General features: G+C 41.3%; 3 protein-coding genes across 10 annotated transcripts in view; 2 read left to right on the forward strand and 1 right to left on the reverse strand.

The window, feature by feature from the left end:
* The first annotated feature begins 62 nt into the window (after nucleotides 1-62).
* On the forward strand, nucleotides 63-11,248 carry LOC125382158 (required for excision 1-B domain-containing protein-like). 5 transcript variants are annotated; one of them, XR_007222376.1, is made up of 6 exons: nucleotides 63-93; nucleotides 665-777; nucleotides 6,990-7,194; nucleotides 7,667-7,755; nucleotides 9,176-9,377; nucleotides 9,641-11,248. XR_007222376.1 is itself a non-coding variant. In XM_048400638.1 (5 exons), exons 1-5 carry the CDS (start codon nucleotides 88-90, stop codon nucleotides 9,243-9,245), a joined length of 483 nt encoding a protein of 160 aa, XP_048256595.1. In that variant the 5' UTR covers nucleotides 63-87; the 3' UTR covers nucleotides 9,246-11,248. The 5 variants fall into 5 exon arrangements, 3 of the variants coding, with proteins under 3 accessions (XP_048256595.1, XP_048256596.1, XP_048256594.1); XR_007222377.1 differs by having other exon boundaries at nucleotides 9,782-9,847; XM_048400638.1 differs by having other exon boundaries at nucleotides 9,176-11,248.
* A 1,687-nt stretch (nucleotides 11,249-12,935) lies between these two features.
* On the reverse strand, nucleotides 12,936-17,812 carry LOC125382159 (transcription factor BTF3 homolog 4-like). Its single transcript, XM_048400640.1, has 7 exons — nucleotides 17,679-17,812; nucleotides 16,346-16,412; nucleotides 15,946-16,059; nucleotides 15,139-15,247; nucleotides 13,953-14,042; nucleotides 13,529-13,588; nucleotides 12,936-13,256 (listed from the first exon to the last, which is right to left on the reverse strand). The coding sequence occupies exons 2-7, from the start codon at nucleotides 16,406-16,408 to the stop codon at nucleotides 13,210-13,212; spliced, it is 483 nt and encodes a 160-aa protein (XP_048256597.1). The 5' UTR covers nucleotides 16,409-16,412; nucleotides 17,679-17,812; the 3' UTR covers nucleotides 12,936-13,209.
* A 106-nt stretch (nucleotides 17,813-17,918) lies between these two features.
* The window catches only part of LOC125382156 (histone-binding protein N1/N2-like), a 30,784-nt gene continuing 24,709 nt past the window's right edge, over nucleotides 17,919-23,993 (forward strand). For all 4 annotated transcript variants that reach the window (XM_048400634.1, XM_048400631.1, XM_048400632.1 and 1 more), the window contains exon 1: nucleotides 17,919-18,067. In XM_048400634.1, coding sequence (XP_048256591.1) covers nucleotides 18,027-18,067 — 41 coding nt within the window. In that variant the 5' untranslated portion in view covers nucleotides 17,919-18,026. The remainder of the gene's footprint in view (nucleotides 18,068-23,993) is intronic.

The raw sequence follows: 23,993 nt of genomic DNA on the forward strand, positions 1-23,993 counted from the left end.
ACAAAATGAATATAAAGAAATCATATGTCGTTTCCGGACCGATCAAAAAAAGGGCAGATAACTGTGAATGACACAGCAATTTGGAGGATGGAGGTATATGGCGAAACATTTTCCACATATTTCACGCAATAGCTGTTTTCTTTAAGAATGACAGCATTTTCCTGTGTACTCAGTTAATCAGTGCAAATGATTTGACTGCATATTGAATTATCATAGCTGAATAAAGTGATGAACAACACCAGAACGAAACATAGAACGAGACCCTTGCTTTGTCTGAGTGAACGTGATGCGGCAGGGACTACGTAGCTACACCAGAAGAAGTGTTATCTGTACATGGGCCAAGTGTTATCTGTACATGGGCCAAGAGCAATGTTGTGTGTGTGCGAGGGAGTGTGTGCGTGCGTGCATGTCAACATTTCATGTGACTAATGGGATATGTGGGTTAAATGATTGCTCGATGTCAATAACCTGCAAATGGAAATTTATATCTTACCTTCAAATGTAAATCGAACACCAACTGTGAGGGTTACATTTCACTTTGAACCTAATGTTAGGTATTGATAACAAGTAGTTTGACACCAGTGGTGGTATTCCCTATCTGCAATGGACTGCATTACTAGAATACTAGGAGAGGACATCACTGATTATTGTTCTTCATTTTCAGGTTGATAATTCAACACCCATGGATGAGATGACTGCAGCGAGTCCCCGACCTTTGCTGAGAAGATTCTATGATTTACAAGCTGAGCGAGTCCAGACATATCTACTATTTGATGAGTATGTTCCTAGGGGCAATTGCCGAAAAATATGTAGATTCATTTTTAGGACAGGTATAATTTGCAAAGGATAAGTTGTGAAATTTCTTTCAAAGCATATTGGAGAAGACACTTGTTGAGAACAAATAAATCAGTTTAAAAGTAATTTTTAACTTGAAGGCTGAACACGATTGCAATGATTGGAGCACACATTAAAAGTTCAGGGCCTTACTTAAACTTGTGTAGAGTCTGAATGCTGCACAACTTTCACATCAATACCAGATCAGGGATCACTGTGCCTGGGACAGTGCCCAGTATCCCATGCTTGTAAGAGATGATGAATGAGGTTGCAGGTGATTATATGTGTGACCTATCCCATGCTTGTAAGAGATGATGAATGAGGTTGCAGGTGATTATATGTGTGACCTATCCCATGCTTGTAAGAGATGATAAATGAGGTTGCAGGTGATTATATGTGTGACCTATCCCATGCTTGTAAGAGATGATGAATGAGGTTGCAGGTGATTATATGTGTGACCTATCCCATGCTTGTAAGAGATGATGAATGAGGTTGCAGGTGATTATATGTGTGACCTATCCCATGCTTGTAAGAGATGATGAATGAGGTTGCAGGTGATTATATGTGTGACCTATCCCATGCTTGTAAGAGATGATGAATGAGGTTGCAGGTGATTATATGTGTGACCTATCCCATGCTTGTAAGAGATGATGAATGAGGTTGCAGGTGATTATATGTGTGACCTATCCCATGCTTGTAAGAGATGATAAATGAGGTTGCAGGTGATTATATGTGTGACCTATCCCATGCTTGTAAGAGATGATAAATGAGGTTGCAGTTGATTATATGTGTGACCTATCCCATGCTTGTAAGAGATGATGAATGAGGTTGCAGGTGATTATATGTGTGACCTATCCCATGCTTGTAAGAGATGATAAATGAGGTTGCAGGTGATTATATGTGTGACCTATCCCATGCTTGTAAGAGATGATAAATGAGGTTGCAGGTGATTATATGTGTGACCTATCCCATGCTTGTAAGAGATGATAAATGAGGTTGCAGGTGATTATATGTGTGACCTATCCCATGCTTGTAAGAGATGATGAATGAGGTTGCAGGTGATTATATGTGTGACCTATCCCATGCTTGTAAGAGATGATGAATGAGGTTGCAGGTGATTATATGTGTGACCTATCCCATGCTTGTAAGAGATGATGAATGAGGTTGCAGGTGATTATATGTGTGACCTATCCCATGCTTGTAAGAGATGATAAATGAGGTTGCAGGTGATTATATGTGTGACCTATCCCATGCTTGTAAGAGATGATAAATGAGGTTGCAGTTGATTATATGTGTGACCTATCCCATGCTTGTAAGAGATGATAAATGAGGTTGCAGGTGATTATATGTGTGACCTATCCCATGATTGTAAGAGATGATGAATGAGGTTGCAGGTGATTATATGTGTGACCTATCCCATGCTTGTAAGAGATGATGAATGAGGTTGCAGGTGATTATATGTGTGACCTATCCCATGCTTGTAAGAGATGATGAATGAGGTTGCAGGTGATTATATGTGTGACCTATCCCATGCTTGTAAGAGATGATAAATGAGGTTGCAGGTGATTATATGTGTGACCTATCCCATGCTTGTAAGAGATGATGAATGAGGTTGCAGGTGATTATATGTGTGACCTATCCCATGCTTGTAAGAGATGATAAATGAGGTTGCAGGTGATTATATGTGTGACCTATCCCATGCTTGTAAGAGATGATGAATGAGGTTGCAGGTGATTATATGTGTGACCTATCCCATGCTTGTAAGAGATGATGAATGAGGTTGCAGGTGATTATATGTGTGACCTATCCCATGCTTGTAAGAGATGATGAATGAGGTTGCAGGTGATTATATGTGTGACCTATCCCATGCTTGTAAGAGATGATGAATGAGGTTGCAGGTGATTATATGTGTGACCTATCCCATGCTTGTAAGAGATGATGAATGAGGTTGCAGGTGATTATATGTGTGACCTGTCCCATGCTTGTAAGAGATGATGAATGAGGTTGCAGGTGATTATATGTGTGACCTATCCCATGCTTGTAAGAGATGATGAATGAGGTTGCAGGTGATTATATGTGTGACCTATCCCATGCTTGTAAGAGATGATGAATGAGGTTGCAGGTGATTATATGTGTGACCTATCCCATGCTTGTAAGAGATGATAAATGAGGTTGCAGGTGATTATATGTGTGACCTATCCCATGCTTGTAAGAGATGATAAATGAGGTTGCAGGTGATTATATGTGTGACCTATCCCATGCTTGTAAGAGATGATAAATGAGGTTGCAGGTGATTATATGTGTGACCTATCCCATGCTTGTAAGAGATGATGAATGAGGTTGCAGGTGATTATATGTGTGACCTATCCCATGCTTGTAAGAGATGATGAATGAGGTAGCAGGTGATTATATGTGTGACCTATCCCATGCTTGTAAGAGATGATGAATGAGGTTGCAGGTGATTATATGTGTGACCTGTCCCATGCTTGTAAGAGATGATGAATGAGGTTGCAGGTGATTATATGTGTGACCTATCCCATGCTTGTAAGAGATGATGAATGAGGTTGCAGGTGATTATATGTGTGACCTATCCCATGCTTGTAAGAGATGATGAATGAGGTAGCAGGTGATTATATGTGTGACCTATCCCATGCTTGTAAGAGATGATGAATGAGGTTGCAGGTGATTATATGTGTGACCTATCCCATGCTTGTAAGAGATGATGAATGAGGTTGCAGGTGATTATATGTGTGACCTATCCCATGCTTGTAAGAGATGATGAATGAGGTTGCAGGTGATTATATGTGTGACCTATCCCATGCTTGTAAGAGATGATGAATGAGGTTGCAGGTGATTATATGTGTGACCTGTCCCATGCTTGTAAGAGATGATGAATGAGGTTGCAGGTGATTATATGTGTGACCTATCCCATGCTTGTAAGAGATGATGAATGAGGTTGCAGGTGATTATAAGTGTGACCTATCCCATGCTTGTAAGAGATGATGAATGAGGTTGCAGGTGATTATATGTGTGACCTATCCCATGCTTGTAAGAGATGATGAATGAGGTTGCAGGTGATTATATGTGTGACCTATCCCATGCTTGTAAGAGATGATGAATGAGGTTGCAGGTGATTATATGTGTGACCTATCCCATGCTTGTAAGAGATGATAAATGAGGTTGCAGGTGATTATATGTGTGACCTATCCCATGCTTGTAAGAGATGATGAATGAGGTTGCAGGTGATTATATGTGTGACCTATCCCATGCTTGTAAGAGATGATAAATGAGGTTGCAGGTGATTATATGTGTGACCTATCCCATGCTTGTAAGAGATGATGAATGAGGTTGCAGGTGATTATATGTGTGACCTATCCCATGCTTGTAAGAGATGATAAATGAGGTTGCAGGTGATTATATGTGTGACCTATCCCATGCTTGTAAGAGATGATAAATGAGGTTGCAGGTGATTATATGTGTGACCTGTCCCATGCTTGTAAGAGATGATGAATGAGGTTGCAGGTGATTATATGTGTGACCTATCCCATGCTTGTAAGAGATGATGAATGAGGTTGCAGGTGATTATATGTGTGACCTATCCCATGCTTGTAAGAGATGATGAATGAGGTTGCAGGTGATTATATGTGTGACCTATCCCATGCTTGTAAGAGATGATAAATGAGGTTGCAGGTGATTATATGTGTGACCTATCCCATGCTTGTAAGAGATGATAAATGAGGTTGCAGTTGATTATATGTGTGACCTATCCCATGCTTGTAAGAGATGATAAATGAGGTTGCAGGTGATTATATGTGTGACCTATCCCATGCTTGTAAGAGATGATGAATGAGGTTGCATGTGATTATATGTGTGACCTATCCCATGCTTGTAAGAGATGATGAATGAGGTAGCAGGTGATTATATGTGTGACCTATCCCATGCTTGTAAGAGATGATGAATGAGGTTGCAGGTGATTATATGTGTGACCTGTCCCATGCTTGTAAGAGATGATGAATGAGGTTGCAGGTGATTATATGTGTGACCTATCCCATGCTTGTAAGAGATGATGAATGAGGTTGCAGGTGATTATATGTGTGACCTATCCCATGCTTGTAAGAGATGATGAATGAGGTAGCAGGTGATTATATGTGTGACCTATCCCATGCTTGTAAGAGATGATGAATGAGGTTGCAGGTGATTATATGTGTGACCTATCCCATGCTTGTAAGAGATGATGAATGAGGTTGCAGGTGATTATATGTGTGACCTATCCCATGCTTGTAAGAGATGATGAATGAGGTTGCAGGTGATTATATGTGTGACCTATCCCATGCTTGTAAGAGATGATGAATGAGGTTGCAGGTGATTATATGTGTGACCTGTCCCATGCTTGTAAGAGATGATGAATGAGGTTGCAGGTGATTATATGTGTGACCTGTCCCATGCTTGTAAGAGATGATGAATGAGGTTGCAGGTGATTATATGTGTGACCTATCCCATGCTTGTAAGAGATGATGAATGAGGTTGCAGGTGATTATATGTGTGACCTATCCCATGCTTGTAAGAGATGATGAATGAGGTTGCAGGTGATTATATGTGTGACCTATCCCATGCTTGTAAGAGATGATGAATGAGGTTGCAGGTGATTATATGTGTGACCTATCCCATGCTTGTAAGAGATGATAAATGAGGTTGCAGGTGATTATATGTGTGACCTATCCCATGCTTGTAAGAGATGATAAATGAGGTTGCAGTTGATTATATGTGTGACCTATCCCATGCTTGTAAGAGATGATAAATGAGGTTGCAGGTGATTATATGTGTGACCTATCCCATGCTTGTAAGAGATGATGAATGAGGTTGCAGGTGATTATATGTGTGACCTATCCCATGCTTGTAAGAGATGATGAATGAGGTAGCAGGTGATTATATGTGTGACCTATCCCATGCTTGTAAGAGATGATGAATGAGGTTGCAGGTGATTATATGTGTGACCTGTCCCATGCTTGTAAGAGATGATGAATGAGGTTGCAGGTGATTATATGTGTGACCTATCCCATGCTTGTAAGAGATGATGAATGAGGTTGCAGGTGATTATATGTGTGACCTATCCCATGCTTGTAAGAGATGATGAATGAGGTAGCAGGTGATTATATGTGTGACCTATCCCATGCTTGTAAGAGATGATGAATGAGGTTGCAGGTGATTATATGTGTGACCTATCCCATGCTTGTAAGAGATGATGAATGAGGTTGCAGGTGATTATATGTGTGACCTGTCCCATGCTTGTAAGAGATGATGAATGAGGTAGCAGGTGATTATATGTGTGACCTATCCCATGCTTGTAAGAGATGATGAATGAGGTTGCAGGTGATTATATGTGTGACCTATCCCATGCTTGTAAGAGATGATGAATGAGGTTGCAGGTGATTATATGTGTGACCTGTCCCATGCTTGTAAGAGATGATGAATGAGGTTGCAGGTGATTATATGTGTGACCTGTCCCATGCTTGTAAGAGATGATGAATGAGGTTGCAGGTGATTATATGTGTGACCTATCCCATGCTTGTAAGAGATGATGAATGAGGTTGCAGGTGATTATATGTGTGACCTATCCCATGCTTGTAAGAGATGATGAATGAGGTTGCAGGTGATTATATGTGTGACCTATCCCATGCTTGTAAGAGATGATGAATGAGGTTGCAGGTGATTATATGTGTGACCTATCCCATGCTTGTCACACCTCCTAGGGAAAATTGTTGCTCATGTTGTTAATGCATTTGTTTGCCAGGCCCAGACTTAATAATGTTCTGACTGTCATCCGAAACAACATTAACTCACTCTTTGGTGATTACACGGCAGTATAGGTCCCATTACCTCATTCATAATGCAAACCCCCAGGGAGATCAGTTGCCAGTCTGTCATCATAATAATCTGGTTGACCTGAGCCAACAGTAACTAACACCTGTCCATTGTGTAGACAGGATCCCAGTCAAAAATCACTGTCTGCGACTTTAACCACTAGTCTGAAGCCTGAGTCTAGTAAAATTCTAGTAAGCTCAGCTAGTGATAGTACATATATTAACACTAAACTCGACTGAAAATTATGTTTAGAGCCAAGTTTTGTTTGGTTTGAGAGTAAGACTCTGTTCCAGGGGTTTCCAAGCGTATTTGAAGGGAGCCCCCAATTACAACTTCAACATGTACCGGCAGCTGGTCCATGAGATCACGGAGACCTTCCAGAAGATCTCTCAGGATGTGATCGGGGTGAAGGACAGGTTGGCGAATGTTTGTAACCTGAACCAGATTGCAAACATCCTGGACCAGGTGCAAGATGAGGAGAGGAACAAGCTGGAACTGGTAATACCCGCTTTTATCCTGCGATGACTGGATCGCAGATTACATAATGAGATTATACTCTACTTTAACACCCCTACACCGAAGTCTGGCCCCACATCTACATAAACACCCCTACTCTGGCCCCACATCTACGTTAACACCCCTACTCTGGCCCGACATCTACTTCAACACTCCCTGCTCTGGCCCCACATCTACGTTAACACCCCTACTTTGGCCCCACATCTACATTTAAATCCCTGCTCTGGCCCCACATCTACATTAACACCCCTACTCTGACCCCACATCTACATTAACACCCCTACTCTGGCCCCACATCTACATTACCCCCCTACTCTGGCCCCACATCTACATTACCCCCCTACTCCCCACAAGAGGGTCACACACCTATGTCTACTACACACAAGATAGAGTCAAAGGTGTGCAAGACCTCATCTGGACACAGGAGTTTCTCAACATCCCATCCATGTTGCAGACGGCTAGTCTCCAGATTGCCCAGCAGAACGCTGTGGACCATCCCACCGATGAATGCTACAAGGCAGAAGTAGTGGAGCTGAAACTGAAGTGAGTGACAAGTTGTATTACTCTCACAACATGTCTTTGTGCTCATGGGTTGTGCTCATGGGTTAGAATAGGTCCCCAGTATCTCATGTGGGTCCCCCGCGGTGATCAGGGTTAGAATAGGTCCCCAGTATCTCATGTGTTCCAAGGGGCTGTCGGGTAGCCTAGTGGTTAAAGCGTTCGCTTGTCACGCTGATAACCCGGGTTCGATTCCAGACGTGGGTTCAATGTGTGAAGCCCATTTCTTGTGTTCCCCTGTGGAAGGAAGGAATATTGCTAAAAGCAGCATAAAACCATACTCACTCGCTCACATGTCCTGTTGTGATCAGGGTTAGAACAGGTCCCCAGTATCTCATATGGGTCCCCCGTTGTGATCAGGGTTAGAATAGGTCCCCAGTAGCTCATGTTGGTTCCCCGCGATGATCAGGGTTACTAGTATCTCATATGGGTCCCCCGCGGGGATCAGGGTTAGAACAGGTCCCCAGTATCTCATATGGGTCCCCCGCGGTGATCAGGGTTAGAACAGGTCCCCAGTATCTCATATGGGTCCCCCGCGGTGATCAGGGTTAGAACAGGTCCCCAGTATCTCATATGGGTCCCCCGCGGTGATCAGGGTTAGAACAGGTCCCCAGTATCTCATATGGGTCCCCCGCGGTGATCAGGGTTAGAACAGGTCCCCAGTATCTCATATGGGTCCCCCGCGGTGATCAGGGTTAGAACAGGTCCCCAGTATCTCATATGGGTCCCCCGCGGTGATCAGGGTTAGAACAGGTCCCCAGTATCTCATGTTGGTCCCCCGCGATGATCTGGGTTAGAACAGGTCCCCAGTATCTCATATGGGTCCCCCGCGGTGATCAGGGTTAGAACAGGTCCCCAGTATCTCATATGGGTCCCCCGCGATGATCAGGGTTAGAACAGGTCCCCAGTGGTCCCCAGTAGCTCATGTTGGTCCCCCGCGATGATCAGGGTTATAACAGGTCCCCAGTGGTCCCCAGTAGCTCATGTTGGTCCCCAGCAATGATCAGGGTTAGAACAGGTCCCCAGTGGTTCCCAGTAGCTCATGTTGGTCCCCCGCGATGATCAGGGTTAGAACAGGTCCCCAGTGGTTCCCAGTAGCTCATGTTGGTCCCCCGCGATGATCAGGGTTAGAACAGGTCCCCAGTGGTTCCCAGTAGCTCATGTTGGTACCCCGTAGTGATCAGGGTTAGAATAGGTCCCCAGTAGTTCATGTTGGTCCCCCGTGGTGATCCAGGGTTAGAATAGGTCCCCAGTAGCTCATGTTGGTCCCCCGTGAAGATCAGGGTTAGAATAGGTCCCCAGTATCTCATGTTTGTCAAAAGATATAATTTGGTTTCCTGACATTTGTGTCATAGTCATATCAACCACTGACTAGACTGCCCAGACATATGTACTGGCCACACAGGTGCAGCGTGATGTCACAGACAGCAGACAGCAGACATATGTACTGGCCACACTGGTGCAGCGTGATGTGACAGACAGCAGACGTATGTACTGGCCACACTGGTGCAGCGTGATGTCACAGACAGCAGACAGCAGACATATGTACTGGCCACACTGGTGCAGCGTGATGTCACAGACAGCAGACGTATGTACTGGCCACACTGGTGCAGTGTGATGTCACAGACAGCAGACAGCAGACGTATGTACAGGCCACACTGTCGCAGCGTGATGTCACAGACAGCAGACAGCAGACGTATGTACTGGCCACACTGGTGCAGCGTGATGTCACAGACAGCAGACAGCAGACATATGTACTGGCCACACTGGTGCAGCGTGATGTGACAGACAGCAGACGTATGTACTGGCCACACTGGTGCAGCGTGATGTGACAGACAGCAGACAGCAGACGTATGTACTGGCCACACAGGTGCAGCATGATGTCACAGACAGCAGACGTATGTACTGGCCACACAGGTACAGCGTGATGTCACAGACAGCAGACGTATGTACTGGCCACACAGGTACAGCGTGATGTCACAGACAGCAGACGTATGTACTGGCCACACAGGTGCAGCGTGATGTCACAGACAGCAGACGTATGTACTGGCCACACAGGTGCAGCGTGATGTCACAGACAGCAGACGTATGTACTGGCCACACTGGTGCAGCGTGATGTCACAGACAGCAGACGTATGTACTGGCCACACTGGTGCAGCGTGATGTCACAGACAGCAGACGTATGTACTGGCCACACTGGTGCAGCGTGATGTCCCAGACAGCAGACGTATGTACTGGCCACACAGGTGCAGCGTGATGTCCCAGACAGCAGACGTATGTACTGGCCACACAGGTGCAGCGTGATGTCACAGACAGCAGACGTATGTACTGGCCACACTGGTGCAGCGTGATGTCACAGACAGCAGACGTATGTACTGGCCACACTGGTGCAGCGTAATGTCACAGACAGCAGACGTATGTACTGGCCACACAGGTGCAGCATGACGTCACAGACAGCAGACGTATGTACTGGCCACACTGGTGCAGCGTGATGTCACAGACAGCAGACGTATGTACTGGACACACAGGTGCAGCGTGATGTCCCAGACAGCAGACGTATGTACTGGACACACAGGTGCAGCGTGATGTCCCAGACAGCAGACGTATGTACAGACCACACTGGTGCAGTGTGATGTCACAGACAGTAGACGTATGTACTGGCCACACTGGTGCAGTGTGATGTCACCCAAAGCAGACTATGTACAGGCCACACTTGTGCAGTATGATGTCACTCAAAGCAGACTATGTACTGGACACACTGGTGCAGCATGTCACAGACAGCAGACGAATGTACTGGCTACAGTCACGGACAGCAGGGCAAGTAACCATTCGTTCTCACTTTCGGTCATGTGGTTTGTGTAATATTCAAAAGTTTTACTTCTCATTTTTCTTCCAGAGTGAGTGAAAGGATACAGAATATCAATGAGTACTTAGAGGAACTCAAGTACGAGTCGGAGAATCTCTACACAGACGAGGAGGAGGAGAGGTAGCGTGGAGAGTCCAAGCCTGGAAGGAAGGAAGGGATGAATGAGGGAAGAACTCATGCAGCGAAGCACTGGATGCAGTTGTGGCTGACAATGCTGTTGCACATGGTGCTAAAGTGTTGATGTTACAGAACATTCCCCTGGAGACTTTGTTGTTCATGGTATCAAGGCAGACTAACACACTCGGTTCACTGGCACACGTCTGTGTTTGAGTGGAGGAAAACATGATCCCATGTGAGAGCTGTCGTGTTCTGGACTTGTACATTGTGTTGGTGCTATATCAAGGTCCGACTACTGACATAATGATATTCTGTGGGTCCACATTCACACAGATATTATTTCAGTACACCAAGAAGGGGATCAAAACACATACATGTGTACCAGCAAATACAGAAACAGGTTATGATTTCATGCAAGATCATCAAGCTGAACATTTAATTAGCAAAATGTCATAACTGTTTTACATATTAGCTAATACAACAAATACTACTCTTGTTTGATTGGTTTGTTGTTTATTAGGGCACACAGCAATAAGACAGCCTTTAAGTCTGGACCAGATAAACCAATGATTATGAGCAATGATCCATGCCACAAGGTATGAAGGCACACAGTCAACAGCACAGATTGCAACCCATGCTTGCTGTAAAAAGTGACTATGCTTGTCGTTTGAGGCGACTAACAGTATCGGGTGTTGGGCTTGCTGACTTAGTGTCATCGATCCCATTTGTGTGGATCGATTTTCATGTTGTCAATCACTGGATTGTCTGGTCCAGACTTAATTACTTACTGTACAGGCCGCAGTCATATAGCTGGAATATTGCTGAGTGTGGCGTTAAACAACATGCCATTGTGACTGGCCAGGTAGATCAGTGATCATGCTTTCAGTCACTGGTCTGATGCAGATTTGAGTTGCAGGCTGCTGTGGTCTGGAGGAAATACTGTGGTCTGGAGCGTACGGTGTTCACTCACTTTAAGAGAAGGGCCAGACACACTGCTGAGGGTGCATGCATTACATGGTACAAAACTCACACTACAATATAACACAACTATTTTTGCTTATTGTCAAAATCTGACAATTTTTATCTTGCCAACAATCAGCTCTTTTTTGTTCCTGCCTCTCTAGACTTCATTGTCTACGAAGAGTTTAATTTGTCATCCTTAGATACTGGGGCAAATCTGGGGTTTAACCCCTGACCAGCAAAAGTTGGTTTTCCAATATCACGATGTTATCACGGCCAATTCAAGTGGAACCTGCTCATGTTCAGCAGGCAGTGTTCATGGCTATGGACGCGACATACAAATGACAGGTGTCCATCAATGGGTTTGTTACAGTGGCCATCTGATTGTTGCATCATAGTGCTGGCCTGTCTTCATAAATTGTTCAAAGACCCTAAAGTAATCTATGTATATACTTTATGCATGTACATAATTAGTGTTCATTGTAATTCATGCCATCTGATTGGCTGAATGTGTCAATTACTATTGCTTTCATCTTTAATAAATGCGAACACATAAGCCACGCCCGCCAAGACAGACTGTCACCATGATGGAATGCTGGGTAGTCCCAATGCGTAGCTGCCTTCTTGCCCAAATTAAATAGATTGGTTCATGTCCAAAATACCCCAAAGATTTTATTCAAATCAAGTAATGATAAAGTAGAGCATCAAAAGTTGGGAGTATCCTAAAAAATTTCCAAATGCCATAGTCTCCTGACATCACTAGCCATCTGAGACAAGATCCATAGGTCTGTTCAGTTGTTCCACCTTGGCATGACGGGTTCAGAGTTTCAGTCACCAAATTTGCACACAGACTTAAGGCCCTAATAATGAAAACATGACATACTTTTAACAGGTTTAATAACCTAAAACTGAACAGAGTTTGGTAATCCTTGAACAGATTAGATTCAATAAACAAAAAACGTTTTATCAATATTTCGCATTCTATGTAGGTAATGTTTTCCCTTTGGAAATATGAACATAATGAACATAGCGAAATTGAAAAAGACTTGACTTTGACTGTTAATTCCACGCCTTTCAAGGCAATTTGTGTGAATTCCAGGCCTTTTTCAAGCTATTTTTGCTTTTAACGCAAACGTCTCAAGGCCTCTGCATACCATGTATAAGATATGATCATGTATCATACTTGAATGTTACAGTAACCGATCAACAACAAATACATGTATTAAGAATATGGCTTTTATTCCTGTATGTTAGCTCTTGAATCAAGTGCAATTGATTATACCACAAATAATTGGTAAAATGCAGCAGTCACACTTAATTCAAGTGCTCCCGATGCATAAGCTTCACAAGTAAGACAAGAGAACTATAAGAAAACAGAACATTGATGAAGGTCTTATAGATTTACATATGCACTGTACACGTGGCCTCATGCCTCGACTGTTGGGATTTAGGAGCACTCAAAATGAAAGTTGGTTCACGGGCAGCCAGGCCAGTCCTCACACACCTTCACCCTTAGATGGTTCATCAAAATTTTCAACAAGATCTAAAATGGAAACAAATTTGAAAATTACACACGTCAGATATATGGCATGTTCACTGAAAACAAAAAAGGCTTAATGTTTCTTACACAATATCGCCAATTAGAAGACAAACTGAACAAACTACACCCTGGGGTGTCAAAAACCTTCAGGCTAACTTCTAAAATGGCCCATATGAACAGCAGCCAATGTGTTGGCAATAAAAGATCTCAAATATATCAATATAGAAAATATGATACATTCAAAACCAAGATTGCCATGGCAAGTATTGACTAACCTGGGACATCATCATCATCGTCGATTTCTCCCGTCGAGGTCTTCCCTCCCTCTCCAGCAGCTGAAGGAAAACAATCACATCAATATATGACTGGCTTACATACTCAAATGTTGCGCGTTGTTTTCTTAAAGGTAATGAAAGTAAATATTCAGATCACCGTCGACAGAAACCAGTTGCTGAAGGCTTTAGGATCTATTTATAACAAGATCCAGACCAATCAGTGGCTTAAGGCATAAATAAGCCATATACATGCTTTTCCAATTTGATTTAAACAATTTCCAAGAATGATGAAATTACAGAGTTTTTCAAATGCTAGAAGTAGAAGAGCCATACATGGGCAGTACCCCACCAATACCAACTATAGGATGCTGGGCGCACTTATTCAAGTGCTTCTCCTCTCCTCTGTTCTATAGAAAAGACTCACCATTTGCTACAGTTGATGCCAGCTTCTTCAGGCTACTTAAGCTCTCTGCTCCGAGCTGGTTGAGAATACCTGGCAGCATTTCAGCTATTTCTGCAAAGTCAGCATTATCAAGTCAGTCATTGACCTTCTCACTGGTGAATAACTCTAGTCAGTTAATTGCCTCTTACAGCAAGCATGGGTTGCTGAAGACAAATTCTAATGTGGATTTCTGAGTAAAGTAAAATATCATTCAAGTGTTTGCATTTTATGTTACTTACATGAACGATACAGAACAAGAATGCTTTAAAACTTATCATTAAACTTTTCAACTTATCAAATTCGCATTCATGTTCAATCATTCCTGGTAACCAGGACATCTTCACAACTCTGCAGGGCGGGGCAGGGCAAATGAACATGAAGGGACAAACACTGCAACAGGGTTCTCTGTGTGTTGTACAAGTGTACTTTAACTGACTTACAGTGAACACATGATTATCTACTGGCTATCTCTGTCAGGGGTCAGCTCACTTCCTGCTCATCTCATCAGATGAAACAACATTATCATGTTGGACAACGGTCTTGTTTCACCATCTTTTTTTAATAAAAATTTTTTTTACCCAAACAATTCATCGATTTCAGATAAAGATATCAAATTCTAGTTAAGACTAGTCACATAAGATTGATTTTTGTAATTTTAGAGTTTCCTTATTTCTAGATTAGGTTGGAGCCATGCCAATTGCCATCAATGCCAGTGCAATGTAAGATGCCCTGTGAAGTCTCTGGCATCAGTGGGCATGCTGGAGGGAAAACTGCATCATTTTCTATTAAGACAACTATTATCTCCTACTTGTAGCAGCTGGACAATGGTTCATATGACACAAAAGCCTCTTATCATAAACATAGTATGTTGAGATTCATGCATAAACCCTTCAAGGTACCCCAAGTAAATTCCATACTCCCATTCTGATTCTGAAAAACAGCAAGCCAAACAATGTGGCCAGGCATCAATAAGTCAGTCATCTGACATTGATTTTTGTAATTTTACAAATTTTCTCAAAATGTCTTGACCATCCCTTCTGTCCAGGTATCAGTTTGTTTTATTTCTAGGCTTTCTTACAAAGAATCCTGGACTATCATTAACAAAGTTGTAAACAACCTAAAACATTCATAAAAGTTCAAACATGCAATTATACATGTCATGTCTTACGTTTATTTTCTGCATGTCCGGTGATTGCAAATGTGTTGGCAGCAAGTGAAGCCTGAACCTTGGGGTTGTTGAAGTGGATCACATTACCATCATCTTTGATCATATTAACCTGCAAACAAACAACGTACCTCATGATTCATTCAGTAATTGGTTTCAACTAAACCTTTTTGGCTTAGCGTCAACCCACATCTTTGTCTTTGATGTGTCAACTCGCGTCTTTTAGATGGGCAGGTACAGAAGTTGACAAACCGCCAGGACATGCATCTGATGATCTGGCAAGCATGTACGGGGAACCTTATTCTGACACAAGACTACTGTAGCTGGGTTGCCTGTCTATGTGTGTGCTGTTTCATGCCAAAGTGATACTGAATTCACATCACACTGTCCTGTAAACAATGGAGTCTGGTTGAGGAAAGCACATTGGTCGACGACAAGAGCAACGATCCCATCCTTCATGGCAGGATGCACAGAATCAGGTCTGCCATTAGCCTTGATAACCAGCATGGGGTATTGTGGACCAATTCTGCCTTGGAATGTCCTATTGACAATTGCGTGGCCACATCCTACATTACTAGCCCTACTTTATGGCTACAGTCTACCTTTAGTGACAACAGACTTTGACTGATGATGGCAAAACTGACTGAGGATTTGAAGAAATAAATATGTATTAACTAGACAGTCGGGCCAGCTTCACGGAAATGCTACCAAAATGACATGGGGTAAAATCATGCAACAGTTGTTGATACTAGGTGCCAAATGAGGTAGATTGGATTGGTTTAAGTCAGACATGTTAGAACTTATACCAACCTCTTCAATTCCTGGAATAACATTAACAGAGAGCTTCTTTAAAGAGCTCTGTAACTTTTTGTCATCAGTTGTTGCTGTTCTGTGAATAACCTTCTTTTTCCTCCTTGCAGTTCCCTGAGATAAAAAATAAGATCATTTTATTTTCAGATAATAAATTGTTCTTCCACAAATTGCACACTAAGTATGTAGTTACTGTATACAATTCCAGTCATGAAATAATCTTGTGAGTATGAAGATATGTCACAGCTGCACAGTGACTAATGTTCTCATGAAGTGTTCATATTGAATCGATTACCCATGAATACTTAAACTGCAAGAAGCATTCTAAAACACTCAGAAAAATAGGTCTATTACCATTTTGGTCGAACTAATTGATACACGAACACTGGTCAACACATACCTTCCCCCCAATTCGAACAGCATCGGCCTTAGCCTGTAAAGCTTTTAGCTTCTCTGGATTCATGTTCCTGAAAGGTAAGAAAAAGATTCAATAATTATTATTCACTCAGTTGTCACGTACAGCAATTCTCCAACAAAGTTGAAGTTTCTTCTCAAATATACCTAACCTATTATTTCTATTAGGCTTACTATTCCCTAGTAGCAAGGAAGTTTCACGTGAAATTGGCCACTTGAAACTTTGGGATTCCAGAGCAAAACAGATTCCCAGTACTTCATAGTTTATCTAGAGACTAATAGAAAATAAGAATTGGTTCGTTTCAACATGTAACCTGGCCAATTTGTGTCATTGTAATTCCCAAAAAAATGGAAATGTTATTGATATTATCAGAATGGATTTACAGGTCCTTGTGATTACGTTGGAATATTAATGTCTTCTGCAGCATTAAACAATAGACTTATTACATGTACTAATGACTGAAGGAGTCCTTACGAAAAACAACAAGTCTCAATAACAACAGATAAAAGAAATAATTCCCTTTGACACAAGATGAGAAAATTGGTGAAAATCACTATTGAAGAACAAACTCAATACAACATGTACTAGAATGAGGTTGATCCGATGATATATTATCCTGTCAAGCAATGACCATATAAGGTAAGGTTTGCATCATGCTGCTATGGTAATGAAAATGCTAATGATAACTATAGTTAACTTTATCATATATTGTTTTTGATATGTGAAATAAAATCAGCAGAAAAATGTAAAGAAGTTACACATAATGTTCATGGTACATCTGAATGTTAACTGATAGATCTGGGACTGATGATCAAATTGTGTTTCTACAATAAAAAGTAAACATCCCCTTTTACATCAAAGTAACATCCATCAAAAGTACAAATTATTTCGTGATAAAATTCGTATGACATACATATATACTGTCATATAAGAATAAATGGCTGTAACATTTCCTGAATATTAAGTTGTAGAAAACATGTTTCTAAATATAACCTCAACTAGGTAGGATTAACTGACTAATTTGAGAAATCGTGTCAAAGAGTTAAAGTTAAAGAGTTTTACACATTCTAAAATTGATAAAATCTCTTATGTTTGACAGCGGTACGTACGTCATTCCGTTTTAGGCAAGCATGCTCATGTTTATGTTGACCCGAAAAACACAACCCACGAGGAAAAGCATGGTGCTAGCTGCCACTTCCCTACTTTCATCAATATTATCATGATAGCAAACAAAGAAGTGTTCTTAGTGATTACAAACGTGACGAGAGTGAAACATATTAATATCATCACCATAGGTATGCAACAAACATATAAATACCTCAACAATGCGGGACAAATTCAATCCCACGAGGTCCTTATGATGGCCGCTGTGAAAGAGGTCCTGACGTCATGACTTTTTGCGTAGACTGATAAATACTCTAAATCCATATGTTATGGAACATTTACTTTTACTATCACCTAAATAATTCCTACATACATCAACCTATGTCATAACTCTTTCTACGTTTATTGCATAAGTAATATTAATGATGAAGATATATTCTGTACGTGCTAAAAGAGGTCTGGTTAGAGAGTATCCAGGTGACAAAGATTACGCGCGAAGTTTCATGCTTTTCTTCCAACACATTGTGCACGGGCTTACAACTCAGTCAGTCTCCTCATCAAGATGGCCACCGAAGAAAAGACACCCGCAGTAACACAAGAAAGGTATTCTGTTACGCAGTTGAAACGCATAGCAACACAACCTACATTCAATACTTTAGTTCCTATTTTGGCTCAGTTGTTTATTTTCTATGAACAGCATTTGGCTTTTCAGTTTTGGAGAAGGAAGTCACCGGCGATATGACTCGAATCAGAGCTCTTTCTCGTAGCCTGGGATAGTTTATCTGAAAGATTTTGGGGGCGGTCGGGTAGCCTAGTGGTTAAAGCGTTCGCTCGTCACGCCGAAGACCCGGGTTCGATTCCCGACATGGGTACAATGTATGAAGATATTTGTACAAGTATCAAGTTCCAGTTAACCTTTACAAGGAAAATTGTTCTGCTGCTGCCCCCCTTGGCTACGGCACTGGATTCGGGGAGCCGGATTCGGAGTACCTTTAGAATACAGCACCACAACTTCTCGTGAAGATGATCACTGCCGAAGGTCACATCTTTTTGTGAGAATCCGTCGGGCGCGAACCCGCGACCTTTGGATTGGTAGCCTGACAGCTAACCGACTGAGCTATGTCCACACCGTGAAAACAAGTGCAAATTTACCTAGTCATGCCTATGACTTTACGGAACTGAACGAAAAGGGTTCGAATAGGTGACGGACACTTTCGAAGGTTATGGGTAGGCATGGTGTCTTGTGACTTTTTTAGTCTACGGACACTTACAAATGATCCCGATGCCATTTGGCGCACTCGTCCTATTCTGTAATCTACAAGATACCGAGTGGTCAGGAATGAGCCAATATGGCGCAGACTGAAAAAACGGCGTCAGGCGTTATCTCGCAAATATGCGTGAATGACATGCTGTGTCTGCTCTGGCTTAAATTTTCTTGGGGTCACTTGGACCCCTTCATCATAAAAATAGGGGTCCCAAACAAAAATGGAGGGGTCCGATTTATAGCATTATAACATAACATTAACAACAGAACACAGTGGTTGTGAAAAATCAGAATTCTTTTCCCAACTGCAAAATATCAACAAACAGGCAAAGTGAGAGAAAGGTTCACATCAGGGCACATCCTCCTCTCATGACCAAGAGGTTTACGTTAAGGGACAAACAATTTCTTAAAAGGGACATTTGATAATAATGAATATTTTAACACAAAATTATCCATGTTAATATCTAACTTCGTAAATGAAAAGGCAGTACACGGGTTATCAGCCATTGGTAGGGGGTCATTGGGGCAGACATTTGTGAATGTTTATATCTAGATCTAGAAATCTACCAATGACTTGAAGTTTATGGATTCAGTCAAGTTCAATGGCTGTTCTGATGCTACTGTGCTGAGTAGTGAGTTCATGTCGTAACTGTGACAATGATCAATGAGTCATAACATAATTGGCATATCAAACATATTTTAAGTAAGAGTATGTTCAGGATCCAGCATTTCCTTGATAAATCTAGTCAACATGTTTCAGGTGCTATAAATGTTTAAACATGTCAGTTACACTAACAAGAAAACATTGATGCAGAGCATCAAAGTTCCCCGCCATATTTGATGCCTCACAAATGCATGATTATGATGTTACTGAAAGGCATGAAGGAGCATAATTAAATTAACCACAAATAAAACAACGCTGTTGTGGAAAAAATATTATTTATTTTGAGTATTGGGCAATACAGTTGATATATTTGTATATGGTAGGTCTATTTAAATTTAGTTTCTTGTTTAACGCCGCACTCAGCAGTATTCCAGCTATATGACGGCGTGAGTCTGGACCAGATAATCCAGTGATTGACACCAAGAGCATTGAACTACGCAATTGGAATATGATGTTATGCATCGACCAAAATCGGCGAGCCTGACTACCCAATCCTGTTCGTCGCCTCTTACGGCAAGCATGGGTTGCTGAAGACCTATTCTAACCTGGGTCTTTATTTAAAAAGTAGATCAAAGGAAATGGAAGCAACTTCTGGCACAAATGTAAACATGTGGAAATAGTATCAAAACTGCCAACAACATTGGCAGATGAACCTACTCAAATAATAGATCACATTCTTTTTACACTTGGCATTTGGTTATAATAATGTAAATGAAAATACTAAGGGCTCCATATGGCAAAAAAGTCATACTAGACAAGGTCTTTTTGTCACAACCACAGATGCACATACTCAAAATATTATCACGATGTTGGAGAACATTTCAATACCGGGACTAATCAATAACGGAGATTCCTCGTCTCTTCTTTTACGTTTTGTGGTCAGTTTCTTTTTTGTATTTCTTTCTTTCAAAGAATAGTAATTGTGATCATGATGAGTTGAGTTACTTGGTCTTTTTCTATGTACTGTTTTTTTATCCAGTGTCTGTAACTGTTGTGGAATGTGGTTTACTTGTAACAATTACTGGTTTGAGTTCATATGATGATGATTGATTAGTTTGTCATTTAACGCCACACTCAGCAATATTCCAGCTATATAACGGTGTTCTGTAAATAATGGAGTCTGGACCTGACAATCCAGTGATTAATATCATGAGCATCGATCCACGAAATTGGGATCGATGCCATGCATCAACCAAAGCCTGACCACCCGATCCCATTAGTCGCCTCTTACGAGAAGCATAGTCGCCTGATATACTGTTAAGATGTAACATAACAATTCATCCATACTACTAAACAGAAGTAAAACTGCTTGTCCATTCGGATGAGTCGGACCCAAACCATTCCGCTGATGGGTCAAATAATGCATACAAATCAAAATCCGTAAAAATTGCAATAGAGACATCATTAAAAGTTACCAAAAGTGACTGGGATATCAATATTGCTTGTTGAAATGATTCTATAAAAAAAATTTCCCTGCTTCAATATTTGGAGCAAATGTGACGGAGCCATAAAATACCCCTCATAGCCTTCGGTGTTAACTATGTGACTGTAGAGAGCTGTGCCTTCATCCAACAGATTATCGAGGTCAGTGGAACACGGTACAGATGCAAATAGATTTGAGCCATGGAACACAAAATATACGATAGCGACCAGAGCTACGGCTGTACATGAATTCCATTAAACGAATGAAAAATACTACAGCCATGATGCAAATTCGCCGACAGACTACTCCGATTTTGCTTTGACTTTGCTACCAAACGTTTCACATGTGGCTATGTGCGGTGCACTGATTAACGCCGCACACGGGGGACTGGGTTAATTCAAAATACGGAATAATACTATTCCAAATATTTCCAGGGAACATGAGCATCCAAGCAATCAAAAGTGTGGTATGTAGAATGTGGAATTCATCAATTGCATCAATTAACTACATAAAGACGATTTTGAAGTATCGCTTATTGCTGGAAAAGAATTAGCATCAACATTCCACGCACATGATTTGTATGTTTTGTTTCCGTAAATGCGTGGCTTGAAATTTCAAATAAACCAACATGTCGACATACATGCTACAAAATTAACATTTCCCGTATACTTCCCCGCCTTAAGCTTGATAAGTCTGTTGTAGAATAACTAAATACTCAGAGTCCACTAAATAAAAACAATGCTTACATTCAAGTGTTTGCATTTATTCTTTATCATATACAGTATGGCGGTATCGATAAATCTCGTAATCCATACAACCTGTCGACTGTTTACTTAGGCAAATCTAAGCATGATATATTTCATCGCATGATCGAATACAGGACTCGTTGCGGTATGTCACAGCTACTTGTACACACGTTAACTTTTTTATGATAGTTTCTGGGATGTTTTTGAAGTGGAATCACCCCTACCTCCATTCGAAATTGATTAGAAAAAGAACCCATTTATTCAAACGAAGTCCCTTGACCAAACCTTGGTCGTATGCAAAATACAAAAACAGGAAGTGATGTAAACCATATAATCCACACAGCTTTACTAAGATTCACCAATGATAGGTACTTTGTTTACCGAAGTCGCTAAGGAAAATCAGCATCAATCAATCCAATGAACAACAAACATTTTGTGAATCACATATTCAATAAGTTTGTAAGCGTGCCCCATTACGATCCATTATAAATTAACTACCGCGATAACATAGCGTATCATCCTACACGGTCGCTCGATTTCGCGGATCACTGTTACCACGTTCTGAAGTATACCCTTGATGTGCCTGGCTATTTTTAGTTTGGTCGAAAATATCCTGACCTTGTGTCAATCAGCAAGCTAAATGAATTACGACTATATCCGACCATACCGAAAATTAATACATGCAAAATCGAAAATAGATATAGGTCAAGAAACCGGTTTGGGTATTTGTCATAAAAAGGGAGAGAATAATGAAACTGGTTTGGTTTAATAAACGGAAGTGTTAATCAACATGCTTCGCTGTCTTGTTGGGGAACAAATATCTTTACGCAAAGACGTACGTCTTTGATTTATGATAAGTGTCAATTCCATCTGAAATTAATAACGCTCCAGTCACTGCGTCCACGAAACCCACACGTTACGCAGGTGCGTTCAAACTCATATTTGTCATCCAAGACGCAAACACGCTGGACATGGTATTTAAGAATTCGTTGGGTGGATTTTGTGACAGAAAAGTGTAGTAGGGAACACAGTAAGGATGATGTGGATAATATGAAGGAGCGTGGGAGGCATGAGAATGCCTGGTGACAACGCAACGCTGAGTTCGCTTTTGAATCAGTACTGAAAAAATGCAAGCTGTGAAAGAGGCTTGTGTGAATGTTCCAGGACAGTTTCCAGGAGTCAAAATATTCGACACTAAACCATTTCATCCTTTTTACTTGACGTTTTTGTGGGAAGAATATTAGAGCCGCTATAGAAATCTATAAGTCACTAAACGGGTACCTAACCCTAATGATCGTAAAGGGTGATTGATCGTAAAAGGGTGATTGATCGTAAAAGGGTGATTGATCGTAAAAGGGTGATAGATCATAAAGGAGATCCAAGGGTTAAGGATAGAGTTCGGGGTAACCTAACCTAACACTGGCGACATTTGGATGTGTTCAGCGCCAAAATAATATACCTAATACACTGCATTCTTGTGCATAATAATGAAAATTAATGAACTGAAAAAATAATATGTATATAAGTTCCCATTTATAACCCTTTTAGCCACTTGGATTACAAGAAAAACGAAATAAGAAATAAGTGCTTTCGTAAACTAGCACTTGCTCTAAAATGCGCCGCCGCAGGCTATATTTAGTTAACAATTATTAAAAACTTTCAACACTGCTGGGCTTATTCAATGACATTGTGTGTAGAGATATTAGATCGCTGGGAGGTCACAGGGCATTGTTTCGCCTGTGTGACTGGCAACAAAATACTACGAATTCCGTCATAGGGTATTGTCACGTGTTTGAAAAGTTTGTGGTACTGTATTCTAAAGGTAGGTCCGAGGTCGGATGCCTTGTCCACATGACCAATGAGGTTAACCCCGCCATCAAGCTGACACGGTGAGGATATCATCTGTGGGATTACTAAATGGCAACATTCCAGTTAACCGAGTGCAGCCTATACACAAATTGTCTGCATGAACTGCTACCATAAAGTTTGTGGTGGCGTAAATGCCGGAAGCCTTCACGGTGTTCACTAGCTCAGGCCTTAAGGTTGCGACTAAAACTGGCGCCGATGCTACCTAAATTTCAATTTGTCTACTGTCTGAAATACAGAGGTAGCCAAATGACTACCTTGAAAAATATCTTGTGACTTCTGCAGACTGCAGAAAATAAATGACAGTTGATCTTGGAAGACACGTCTTACTAAAAAATTCCTCCTAAAGTCAACAATGAACCGAAATACATAAATATTAATGTCATTAGTATTTTATTTTAGTTGATAGTTTATTTGATAAGCAAGTATATACCTATATTATCTAAACTGCATCATTGTTCGAGACACAAATAACAAAACTCAAGTACAGTTTCCACTAATATACAATTCCAAGACTAGTGCTATGACTTGTACATATAATAGTTTTTTGATAAAAGATAATTTCA

This window comes from Haliotis rufescens, unplaced genomic scaffold (genome assembly GCF_023055435.1).
Source record: "Haliotis rufescens isolate VD_foot unplaced genomic scaffold, xgHalRufe1.0.p SCAF_2, whole genome shotgun sequence".
In the NCBI taxonomy this organism is placed as follows: Eukaryota; Metazoa; Mollusca; class Gastropoda; order Lepetellida; family Haliotidae; genus Haliotis; species Haliotis rufescens.

Coding starts and splice junctions, on each gene's coding strand:
- LOC125382158 (XM_048400637.1), top strand. Junction 778..6,989: donor ACATATCTACTATTTGATGA/GTATGTTCCTAG, acceptor ACTCTGTTCCAG/GGGTTTCCAAGCGTATTTGA. Junction 7,195..7,666: donor AGAGGAACAAGCTGGAACTG/GTAATACCCGCT, acceptor TCCATGTTGCAG/ACGGCTAGTCTCCAGATTGC.
- LOC125382159 (XM_048400640.1), bottom strand. CDS start 16,408: ATGAATCCAGAGAAGCTAAAAGCTTTACAGGCTAAGGCCGATGCTGTT. Junction 16,060..16,345: donor CTGTTCGAATTGGGGGGAAG/GTATGTGTTGAC, acceptor TTTTTATCTCAG/GGAACTGCAAGGAGGAAAAA. Junction 13,589..13,952: donor GGCATCAACTGTAGCAAATG/GTGAGTCTTTTC, acceptor GTTTTCCTTCAG/CTGCTGGAGAGGGAGGGAAG.